Source organism: Pseudorca crassidens, chromosome 19, assembly GCF_039906515.1.
Source record: "Pseudorca crassidens isolate mPseCra1 chromosome 19, mPseCra1.hap1, whole genome shotgun sequence".
Taxonomy (NCBI): domain Eukaryota; kingdom Metazoa; phylum Chordata; class Mammalia; order Artiodactyla; family Delphinidae; genus Pseudorca; species Pseudorca crassidens.
The window spans coordinates 23497818-23509950 of record NC_090314.1 but is presented as its reverse complement, the minus strand read 5'-3'; the positions used below and the strand labels follow the sequence as shown (position 1 = coordinate 23509950).

The window sequence follows — 12133 nt, the reverse complement described above, 5'->3', positions numbered from 1 at the left end:
TCATTTAGGACGTTTTTAGAGTTCTATGAAAGTATAGGACCTATATACTATATCTCTGAGGCCTAGCCGCCCCCTCCCCAAAGTTTGTTGAATGGATAAATGTATGAGTGAGAGGTCAACAACAACAGTTGCTAGAGAGAAAAGGAGGAAGGGCCGAAAAGTGTCCAAGGATTTAGCAGCACTAAGGTCTTCGATGTCATTGCTGAGACCATCGGCAGAGATAATGAAGGCAAAAGCCATGCTGAAGAAGTGTGAAGATAAATGGGAGGTAAGGAAATGAAAACAGATAACTCCATAAGAAAGTATAGCTGAAAGAGAAGAGATATAGGATGGTGTCTGAGGGAGAAAGTAGCAAGCATTTTATTTTTAAGTTCTATATTCATACATTTTCTTTACACTAACCCTTTAGCAATACCATGGGTTCAATCATTTTTCCTACCCATATGACTCCAAAATATCTATCTCTAGCCTTGACCTAGTCCCCAAATTTCACCACCAAATTGCTAACCGCACTGATCGTAAGTCTGCACATATGGCCCACCCAAATTAAGCAAATCATAAGAGTATTGGGGGGGGGGTGTTTAAAAACTGTGGTTCCAGGTACAACTCACAGAAGACAGAGGTGGATTTTGTAGAGATGCCACCAGAAAAATCTTTGATTCATACCTCTCCCCGGTTCAAAAACTTTCAACAGCTCCTCATTTCCTAATTGGTACAGAACCTATCCTTCTCCCAGTTTTCCCCATTTCTTTGCTCTTTAGTTTTCTCATCTACAAAATGGGAGAAATACTAATATCCAATCATAATATTATTACAAGGATGAAGTGAATTAGTGTACGTAAAGCACTTAGAACTATGCCTGCACATAGTATGGACTGTGTAAATATTTGCTATGATTGCAATTATTTGAACAAATTACACTGCCAGAAATTACTAGCCAGAAATCTGGGGGTCATTCTTGATTTCTCTCTCTCTTAACTGCCACATTCATTCCATCTCCAAGTTGTCAATCCTACCTTCAAAATATATTTCAAATTCATCCAATCCCTTCTATTCACCTCATTATTCCAAGCCACCATCGCCTCTTGCCTCAACTACTAGAAACCTCAACTCTCTTCCCAACCATTATTCATACAGCAGCCAGATTTTTGTTTCACTTTTTTTTTGAAGTATAAACTAACATTCCAAAAAGTGCACACCAAAAATATAAAGCTTGATGAATTTTCACAAAGTAAATGTAACCACATAACCACTAAGGGGTCATCTTAAAAATATAAACCTGGTCATGACTCCGGTGTATAAATCCTTCAATGACCTCCCATTATACTTTGACTAAAATCCAGTTTCCTTCCCATGGCCTATGAGTGGTTAGGCTCCTGTCTACCTCTCTTAATATCATTTTATCCTTTTCAGTCACTCCTCATTTCCTCTTCATTTCACCTCTTGTTAGCTTTTGCAGCTCTCAAATAGGCCAAGCTCTTTCCCATCCTAGGGCCTTCACAACTACCGCTCCTCCTACCTAATATTCGTTTTCCCCAACTCCACACAGGGCTGGCTGGCTTATAATTTAGGTCTCACTTTAATTGTAATCTCATAAAGGCACTCCCTGATTACCCAGTCTAAAAGGTTCTTCTCTCCCAGGCCCCACTGCCACCCCCATCACAGCCCTCTTATTCCATTTGTAAATTATATATTAGTCTCTCTACTTGTTTAGTATCTCTCTCCCCAACTAGACTGTAAATTCCATGAGGGCAGATACCAAGTCTGTTTTTATTACTACCGTCTACCCAGCACCTAGCATAATGCTTGGCGCACAGGATGTATTCAGTAATAAATGAATAAGTAAATTATTCAGGAATAAATGAATGAATGTCCACAAGCAAAGTACTAAAACTAGCATTTAAGAGCCTCTATATTATGGTCAACAGTATAGACTATGTATTATTGGTCTATTTTCCTCTCTATATTTAAAGCAAACAATTTGACTTTCTCCAAATGTACTCATCTTTTGAGGTCCACCTAATCCACAAAACCTTCTCAGTGGACATCTGGTCCTGATATAAGATGCAGGAGATACCAGGTTACATCGCTGTATTAGAAAGCAACTGGCAGAAAGAAGCTGAGATAAAACGTGAGGTTAAAAACGATCTTCCCCTTGGTTACAAAGGCCAATATAGCTTCTGTTTAAGCTAGTTTGAACGGCCTCATTTCTCCCAGCTCTTATTGTCTCTTCCTCTAAACTCACCATATTAACCTATCTGATGGCTCTTCACACCTTTTAACGTAAGTGCAATCAATTTCTGTGTCTTGCTTATTACACCATAAACCTGGGAGTGGGATTTGTGATGAGGTGTTTATTATTTATTGGCTGTAATAACTGACATTGTTATTTTTGACTGCCTTTTTTCTCACATAACAACATCAGTTTACTTTTGGAATATTCTCAAAGGACTATTAAGGTGTCTTGCACTCTTCTGGCTAAGAGTGAAACAGCGAGTGGAGATGAAATCTGAACCAAGGTCAGTCAATAGGGATCTGAATCATAAGTACAGTGACAGAAATTTGTTGAAGCTCGTTCATTGCAACAGCGATGCCTGTATGACCCTTTGCTAATTCTTGCTAGAAACATCCAGTAGGACTGTGTAATTCCTGTTCCCTCAGAGTTGGTTTTCCTTATTTTGTTAGCTACTCCATATTCTTCTAATAAATTTTTTAGTTTAAATTAGCCTGTTTTCTGTTGCTTGTAACCAAAGAACCCTGATACCAATGTTTAACTAACTTCCCACTCGTCTTAGGTGATGCTATTTCTCAACTTTGTCTTTTTGCTGTTCACTTAAGAAAAGCCTCTCTGTAAGAGATACCACTGACCAAGAAGCTACAGCTAGGTGTTTTATGTAGATACATTATCTCTACTCCTTAAAACTCTGTAAGGTAAAATCTTCCATCAATGTGACTTTCTCCAGCAGGTATCCAATCAGACTATAAAACACTTTTTTTTTTTTTTTTTTTTTGGCCACGCTGCATGCAGGATCTTAGTTCCCCTGGCCAGGGATCCAAGCCATGCATCCTGCAGTGGAAGCACAGTGTCCTAACCACTGGACCGCCAGGGAATTCCCTGAAACACTTTTTGGAACCACAATTAAGGTTAATTTGCAAGATTTTATTTCTCCTATTGAAACAACTAAACCCAAACCTTGTTCCAGCGTTCTCATTATGTGAAACAATTAACTGTCTTTATACCATAACGTCCTCTATGGTATAAAGTAAGCAAACTTCTACTTCTAGCTATTTAGCCCAGGGGTTGAGGGGAGAGGTTGGAGAGAGAGATGAACTTTAACTATTATCCAAATTCAGTAAACCTGCAGCTACTCAAGGCAATTGCATAACATGTAAAAGTAGTCTGCAAAAGGTCAGGTTAATTACATTTACTTTGGTATACAATGAAAAATACCTTGTCTGCCAAGCCTCCCCAATTCATGCGAGTTAGAATTCAACAGCATCACTCCGTTTTAGCACTGTATTCATATCGCTAATGTGACGCATCCTACCGTGTTCGAGGGTAGGAACCATTTTCATTTAGTGTAGCAAGTGCCTAGAGTTCTGCTTGAACGTAACCTAACCTAGAAGACAATTAAGGTACCAGCTTGAATGAAAAATAATCGTCCCAAATTCTGAACAACAGCAGGAAATTTTTTTTTTGTTAATAATTGGCAGCCATAAGGCTAAGGCTTCTATCTCGGCTTTGTCGCTTCAAATCCTTCCCGAAGGCGGCAAAAATAGTGAGCCACCACACCCGCCGCAAGCAAAGTGAGCCTTCCATCTCCACATTCCCTTGGGTCCCTCGCCTCTCTCTATCGCCCCAGGGAACAAAGGCCTCAGCAACAGGCCGAGCTCTGGCTCCGGGCGCCAGACGTCAGTGCGGCGACCCAACACCTTGCCAAAAAGACTGTAGAGAGATTATCAGAGCCGTGGCTTTCCAACAAGACAGCGATGCAAAACCAGCTAAGAAAAGTAAAACCTACCAGCGGAAAACTCCTCTCCAACCGAGCCCGCTGGGGGCGGAAGCGGAAGTCCCTGTGAGATCATAGAGTTCTCTAGTTCCGGTCGCGGGGCCGCGTTCGGGGCTAGAGCGCCTCTCCACGGCCACCGGGCTCCAAGCGGCTTCTATTTCCGGTTGCGGCTTCTGACAGAAAGCCGAGACCTCCTTTTAAACGCGGCGTCGCGGGTTCCTCGCCCCTCGCCTGGGGTCAGCTCGCAAGGACTGGCGCGGGCGGGGGGATTGCACAGCCCACAGCTGAGCCAGGCCGTTGGGGCCGGCCTGCACTGGCACCTTCGATCCCTCAGAGCCGCCTGGCTTTTGAGCCCTCCCTATTGGGAGTCCGTGATTGGCCGCCTCCAGGACTGCCGCTCGAGAGGCCAGCGCTCCTTCGCCGTACCTGTCCCCCCATAGTCACGCTTTTCCCTGTGAGGTGCAGCATTAATCAACTCACCTCTCCCACACACTACTTCCCTAACGTGGGTGTCCGCGTTGACTTCATTCTTCACCTTCCCTTGAGACCCCTCCCCTCTGCCTCCGGAAGAGGTCTTTTTTGCCCAGTTCCTGTAAAATATCACCCATCTGGCACCCCCAGAAAGTTCATGCTTACTAGAGAGTTTGTGGGCAAAGTAAAACCCAGTGCACACACGAAACTATGGCTGAGCACGGGGCTCACATCACAACTGCTTCGGTGGATGACCAGCCATCCATCTTTGAGGTGGTAGCACAGGACAGTTTAATGACAGCAGTGAGACCTGCTCTTCATCATGTGGTCAAGGTAAGGATTTAATTCTCTGAAAAGTTTTAGGAACGTCCGGGTAAAAACCAAGCCAATAATCTGAATTTATTTCTTGGCCTAAGTTTTGAAATAACCAATTAGCATATAATGCACATCACATGATTTAATGGTTATGGAGTCTCTTGTTATGTGTACTGAATACCCAGCACTAAAGGGAGGTTAAGGTAGACCCAGAAAGAAAAGTGTGGAAATTCAGATGGAAAAAAAGGAAATATAAATACAAGGCATAGTAGCTGTGTAATGGAATGAATTTCATTTATTTATTTTGCTTTAGGTTCTTGCAGAATCAAATCCTGCCCGCTACGGCTTCTTGTGGAAGTGGTTTGATGAAATCTTCACCCTGCTAGATCTTCTGCTCCAGCAACATTATCTGTCTAAAACCAGCGCCTCGTTTTCTGAAAACTTTTATGGCTTAAAGAGGATCGTAATGGGAGACACACACAAGCTTCAGAGGTTGGCCAGTGCTGGTCTCCCAAAGAAGCAGCTTTGGAAGTCAGTTATCTTCCTGGTTCTTCTTCCCTATCTGAAAGTGAAGCTGGAGAAGCTGATTTCTAGCCTGAGAGAAGAGGATGAATATTCCATCCATCCCCCTACTTCCCGCTGGAAACGATTTTACAGAGCCTTTTTGGCAGCCTACCCATTTGTTAACATGGCCTGGGAAGGCTGGTTTCTTGTACAGCAGCTTCGATACATCCTAGGAAAGGCTCAGCATCACTCACCACTGCTGAGTCTGGCTGGGGTTCGGCTAGGTCGACTTACAGTTCAGGATATACAAGCTCTGGAGCACAAACCAGCCGAAGCCAGCATGATGCAGCAACCAGCTGGGAGGTAAGGCTTAACATTTCCCCAACATATTTGATTAATAAATCCTAAAATCTTATCCCAATTTTATGAAATTTACCCCCTTCAGTCCACTTTAGGGTATTTCATAAAATCATCGAAAAATTCTTGTGTCCATAAAACAAGGATTTCCATCCTGGTAAAATTCCTCATCATACTGGCTACATTTTTGCACACACTTGCTATGTACCAGGCCCTGTGCTAGGTGTTTACATATATTATCTCAATCCTCATCACAGCTCAATGAAATAAATGCATTAGCACCATTTAACAGTTGAGGAAACTAAGTTCTAACATTTGAGTACCTTGCCAAGGCCACACAGCTAATAGGCGGCAGAGCTGAGATTCAAGCCAGATCAATACAATTCTAAAGACTGCTCTTAACCATGGTGCTATCCCGCTCCTAGTGTCTGTGTTCTCTGACAAGTTCAAATATATTCCTCAGTACTGCTGAGTTGTTTTTTAAGTGAGTTATTTCTTTTTCTGGATATACTATCTTCCACCCCCATAAAAGGTCTATATAATCAATGGCTCATTAATTTCTTTCTCAAAACACAAAGCAACAAAGCCCTAGTCATTAAAAACAAAGCTTAGCTCCTAGAACTCCTAAAATACGGTAGGTCAGAAAGAGGAATTGTTTCGATTAGACACTTACAAGAGAAAACGCCAGTCCAGCAACTATTCAATCCCCAAGCTGAATCAACGATTCTAATGAAAAGTGTAAGAATTACACGCGTATTAGTTTTTCTGTGATTGTACCTAAATAAACAGTTTCTCCTTTTGCCTCCTTGTTCTGTTCTCCAAACAGCGTTGGCGAGAAGATAAAGTCAGCTCTGAAGCAAGCCGTGGGAGGTGCCGCCTCATGCCTCTCTACTGGCCTTTCGATGGGTGTATTCTTCCTGCAGTTCCTTGAGTGGTGGTATTCATCCGGAAACGAAGAAACCATCAAGTCATTGACTGCCCTGCCTACTCCACCACCACCGGTACATCTAGACTACAATTCTGATTCTCCCCTGTTGCCCCAAATGAAGACTGTGTGCCCACTCTGTCGTAAAAACCGCGTGAATGACACCGTTCTCGCCACCTCTGGCTATGTGTTTTGTTATCGCTGTGTGTTTAATTACGTGAGGAGTCACCGAGCTTGTCCCATCACAGGTTATCCAACACAAGTACAGCATCTGATTAAACTGTACTCCCCTGAGAACTGAAAGGGATTAGCACCTTGTCTCACAACGAAATGACTGCGCTATAAGGCCAGAGGGCTGCTTTTCCGCACGGTAAATAGCATTGTTTGATCATCCTCAATTAATAATGGTATGAACTTTAAACAGCCACATGGATTTCTTTAAAAGGATGTACTCGTTGATCTTAACCTTTTAGCTTGCTCCGTAGACACCTCTACTTAGAGTTGACCGAGCTGGTCAGAGTGAGAGAATCAGGACTGGCAGGGGATGTGAGGGTCAGCATAGAGAAGGGGATCAAAGAGGGTACTCGGCACAGAAGCTTTTCCTGTCCCCTTCCTTAAAGGACAAGAGGTATACAAGCTTTCAGGAAAAACCCAAGTTAGACCTCGTAGAGTGGGTAGTGAAGGGGAAGCAGGCCTTTTGAGAAAGGAAAGCATTTATCTGCCTATTAGGAATAGGTTTTATCGGTTTGCAAACAGTATGAAATATGGACCTGCTTTATTTTATTTTATTTTATTTATTTTTTTAATACAGCAGGTTCTTATTAATTATCGCTTTTATACACATCAGTGTATACATGTCAATCCCAGTCTCCCAGTTCATCCCACCACCACCCCACTACCCCTACCACGGACATGCTTTTTATAGAAATACTTAGAAACACTTTCTCCTTCCATATGCTGAGACTCATTTGTTAAGTAACATTTGCTATAGTTTATCACCTTTTAAAGATCCCTTTGTGAACCACACATACCTTCCTTGGGAAACTGGTTACAGGAAAATAGGGGTTGAATGTATATATAGAATAGTCTGAAGACTTCAGTGTGAAAGCAAAGCTATTAGTGAAGAGATGAAGTAAAATACTGCCCTAACTATGACTGTGTAAAGACAGGATCTTTTCATAAGCTCTTTCTGCTTGCTGTTAAGAGTTTGCTAAGCCGACATGAATTATTCTGGCTATTACTAAAGTTTCTACGAAACGCTTAAGTAAATTTTAAGAATAAATGTTTTTTGGCAAAGAGCTGTTCCATGTCATGATTATGTGGAAACTGAAAGATTAGTCGAGGTATTTAAATTTTTCATTCAGGCCACCTTTGACTTTTTTTTTTTTTTTGCGGTACGCGGGCCTCTCACTGTTGTGGCCTCTCCCGTTGCAGAGCACAGGCTCAGCGGCCATGGCTCACGGGCCCAGTCGCTCTGTGGCATGTGGGATCTTCCCGGACCGGGGCACAAACCCGTGTCCCCTGCATCGGCAGGCAGACTCTCAACCACTGCGCCACCAGGGAAGCCCCTACCTTTGATTTTTTGAGGCATTCTGTATTAACATTTTGCTTTTTTTGCTAATCCAATATTGGAGAGAAATCCTCTTCTCCAACAGCAAGACTTCAATCTTGAGTGAAATACCTTATTTCTCACGTGAAATACTGCACAAACACTTAAGTTGCCACTGGATTGGCAGGGTTAAACATACAGGTTAAAAACATATGGGTTAAAAAAAAATCATTACTACAAGAGGAAGGATGAAAATGATTTTTAAGTGCCTCTGCTGAGACAGGTGTTGTCCAATACAACTCATTTTAGCAATTCAAAGCACATTTTCTGACAGCACTAAGATAATAGAACTAAATTTTGAAATAGAATGTCCTATAGATTTTAAAATATTAACACTTTTATGTACCAAGAGAAGAATATAATGGATATTTGCAAAAATTCTTATTAAACCACAAGGTTTTACCAGAACAAATAGCATAGTTAAGTAAACTTTTTTTTAATTTAAAAATTTTTTAATTTGTTTCAAAGTTAAACCCAAGACACACTGACTTCACAGGAAATCCAATGAGAAATGTTTTTCTAGGCTGAACACCTGTTTCCCCTTAGTCTCCCCCCCAAAAAACATGTACATGTTAATTACTTTCATTTTACAATCACTGCTAAATAAACATTTTTAATATAGTAATAAGTCAATAAGGGAACCAAACCAGATTCAGGATTGAAATAATGCAGTTTTCCATGAAGACATCAAAGCCATATTTTTCACCTCAACCTACAAAGAAAAACAGAAAAGTATCAGTAATTCAAAAGAATATTAAACACTCTTACACATAATAAAACCAGTATCCTAATAGGCTAAAACATTACCAGTGTGGAAAAACCACAACCAGAATCAGCTCAGAGAGAAGATTAAGGGGTCATACCCTGGTCAATGCCAACACTGAAGCAATGGCAATACCAGGTCAGACTGTACTTCACTCATCATTGCATCATTGCTTTTCACCTCCTTGTATTATCTAAGAGCAGCCCAACACCCTATTTTCACATCCAAGAAAACTTAGGTTTGCCCATAAGAAGAAAAGACTTCTTTTCAGATAAGTTGCAACCGTGGGCTTTCAATATTTGCTCTTCTACTATTCACCTCAAGCAACTCTGCTGTACAAAAATGCAAACTTGAACAAGTTTTGTTTTGGAGGTGCTTTTTTAAAATTTTTGAAATGCAGAGTAGAGTGGAGAAGCGTTTACAGTTCAAAAACATTTCTTGTTTTAGTGAGTCCAAACACCATGCATGATAAAATCTCAGGGATGTCTGTGAAGGGATTTATAATCTAGTTCTAAAGCAAAATCTTTAGAAAAGATTTTCTCCTAAAATCCTTTATAAAGTAAACTCCAGTTCATTTAACATACAATTTGATTTACAATTCTGCTGCCAACAAAGATGAAAAGTATAGTCATAAAAAATTTTATATAAGAGTCTGCTAAAGAGTCCAAGACCCAGGGAGGCTAGGAGTTGACAAAGGTCCATAGAAAAATAACAGCAATGCTGGAAAGAGAAACTGAGGTCTGATTACCAGATTTATATTTTTCCACTACCAGCTAAATACAAGGTTTAATTTCATTTTTCTCCAGGCCATGGGCAAGATAAAGGAAACAATGCAAAGCCTGGGTAATTCACAACATGGATGATCAATTTCTGAATGAGAAAGCTGCCTGCATTTTATTCTAAGTGACACCTCGTAGTTTACTATCGCTGACATGCTATGCTAAAGTACTAGGATCACAAACAATGTCAACCTCTCCAGCTTTTCAGCATTGTATCTAAATAACAATTCTGGAGACACAACATGCCTCCTTCAGCCATTTATAAATGTCAGTAGATTGATACTCCATAGTTAAAAACGTACAGCTATGGTCTGTGTTCTCCATTCAGCAACTGAATTCCACAAAGAGAGGGAAACTAGTAAAGTGCCTGTTTAGAGGCTCGAAGCTTTATCTCATCAACCTGTGCAGAAGTAAGTACACGTTACAAAAAGCAAACAGGCTAAGAGAACTTAAATAACCTTGTCTAAAAGCATGAAACTTGTGAGCAGAGCTCCAAGTGTGCTCCAGCCACACACAGAGGGCACACTTTCCTAGTTCTCTTCCTCAGTACGCTTTCCTCTGTCTGGAGCGCCTTCTCTACCCCTTTCAATCTGGAGAAAGTCTGTAGTTCTAAAACCTTGTTCAAACGTCACCTTCTCTGTTAAGTGGTCCCTAACTCCCTCAGTCATCGCCTCCTCTGACTCCCACAGCACTTTTTCCCACCACAGTACGCATCACACGCCAATTATTCACCCATTCACGTCCCCCACCTCCCGTCTCTCCCACCAGCCCCATTACGCAGAGCTCCTAAAGAACCAGGACTTCCTCTTACTGGCCTTTGCATCCATTACACTCAGAATGATGCCTGGGACACAGAAGGCGGCTCAATAAGCGACAGTTTAATTCAGTCAGTGAACGACCCTCCCTACTAAACCCTAACCGCCTGGATTATACAAGCATCAGCACGGTTTATAAAGCCGACTTACCTCCAACATTTCACATAGGTTAAGGACGTCCCTCAAGCATCTCTAAGTCCTCCGTCCTCCAGCTTCTAACTCATGGCATTCTGCATGGCGTCCTGCGCAGGACCACCAATACTTATACACGGTGTATCCTCAAAACGATAATAATAACAACAATAACAATACTACTGCTGATAATAATAATAATAACATCCAAACCCCACCAACTTCAGGAAAGACTGAGACGCCATCCTTCCGGGGAAACACAAGGCCGGATCCAGGGCTCAAACCAAAGCCTCAGGCAGGGGGTCCGCAGCCCGCTTTCCGAACCCCCCAAAACTCTTACGCCCTAGACTCTCAGGAGGCCTGCCCAGGCCTGCAGAGGCTGACCGCAGCCCACCCGCCGCCGTTCAGTCCCAGAGGTACGGGCTTGGGGCTTCCCACACTGCTCCACCTCGCTACCCCGCCGGCTGCCGCGGCAGCCCGATCCGGACAACCAATCCCGCGACGGCCAGTGGACCACGTGGGCCGCAGCCCTGAGGCTCGGCTGGTGCGAGGAGCAGCCAATCGGAGGGCTAGGCGAACGCCGGGGTTGGGGTGGGGAGGGAGGGCCGGAAGGCGCAGGCGTCTTTGCAGTCTCTTCTTGGCTTGGCGGGCTACATGCTCAAAGTTGAAAGCAAGAGCCTGAGTAGTCCCCGCCCGCCCTCCAATTCCCTGATCTCCGACCTTGGGGAGACTGACATCCGGAGTGGTTTTGCTGGTGCCTCGTTTCACAACTGGGGAAGGGCATCTGAGGTGGGCTGTAGAGGGTGTGTGTGCCCTGGCTTTCCAGGAAGAACTATCGATTCAGTGTTCTGAGAGTATCGTGCTTGCGCCGAATTCCCGCCTGAGGGCTAGGGGTTGGGGCGGACTTTGATGAATGTGTCCCTCTCTCCCCGACCAGGAGAAACTCATTGGCTTGTCAGGGGCTTGGACGCTTCCTGAATAAGCAAGAGGTGCCACTAAATATCAAAGAACTGCGAAAGAGAGCAAGAAAGACTTCCTGGGAGAGGTGGCATTTGATCTGGGTCTTGAAAGATGCGTTGGATTTGGAGATTCTGGGAGAAAATAATTTAACTCCCGAATTAAATGAGAAAGCATAGGGGAGCTTACCAAATTTAGGTAAAGTTGAAACTGGTGTAGTGTTTTCCAAAATTCAGTGAGTTGGAAATACCAGGAGGAAACTTAACAACATAGATGTCCCCCAGCATCAAAACCAAACGACAAACTCCCACAATCCAGACTTACAGAATCATTAAGGTTGAATCTGGAGTTGGAACCCAGGCGTGTATATTTTTAATAAGTACCCCAGGGGAGATTCTGATTCACACCAAAGTTTGAGGACCAGTGTTAGCGTAAAGAAATGAGGTGATAAGAGATTTGAAAGACAGGGCAAGACTTTGTTAAAGATAGTGGCTTG

At 42.8% G+C, this 12133-nt stretch overlaps 2 protein-coding genes, 1 long non-coding RNA gene and 1 other non-coding gene across 7 annotated transcripts in view; 1 reads left to right on the top strand and 3 right to left on the bottom strand.

Annotated features, from left to right (window-relative positions):
- The window catches only part of LOC137212582 (AP-1 complex subunit beta-1-like), a 75651-nt gene extending 71551 nt beyond the window's left edge, over positions 1-4100 (bottom strand). The window contains 1 exon segment of the mRNA XM_067716076.1: positions 4023-4100. The gene's annotated coding sequence lies outside the window, so the exon portion shown is untranslated.
- Positions 4101-4130: 30 nt separating this feature from the next.
- Positions 4131-7878, top strand: LOC137212317 (peroxisome assembly protein 12-like). The gene is made up of 3 exons (XM_067715577.1): positions 4131-4814; positions 5110-5663; positions 6484-7878. The coding sequence occupies exons 1-3, from the start codon at positions 4692-4694 to the stop codon at positions 6881-6883; spliced, it is 1077 nt and encodes a 358-aa protein (XP_067571678.1). The 5' UTR covers positions 4131-4691; the 3' UTR covers positions 6884-7878.
- Positions 7879-7906: 28 nt separating this feature from the next.
- LOC137212318 (uncharacterized) lies at positions 7907-11438 on the bottom strand. Of its 4 annotated transcripts, XR_010937447.1 has the most exons (4): positions 10899-11196; positions 10699-10790; positions 10036-10133; positions 7907-8903 (listed from the first exon to the last, which is right to left on the bottom strand). It is a non-coding gene; the product is annotated as an uncharacterized lncRNA (long non-coding RNA). The 4 variants fall into 4 exon arrangements; XR_010937445.1 differs by having other exon boundaries at positions 10699-11197; XR_010937448.1 differs by lacking the exon at positions 10036-10133 and having other exon boundaries at positions 10899-11194.
- On the bottom strand, positions 9025-9121 carry LOC137213730 (Z30 small nucleolar RNA). Its single transcript, XR_010938352.1, has one exon. It is a non-coding gene; the product is annotated as a Z30 small nucleolar RNA (small nucleolar RNA).
- Positions 11439-12133: the final 695 nt, after the last annotated feature.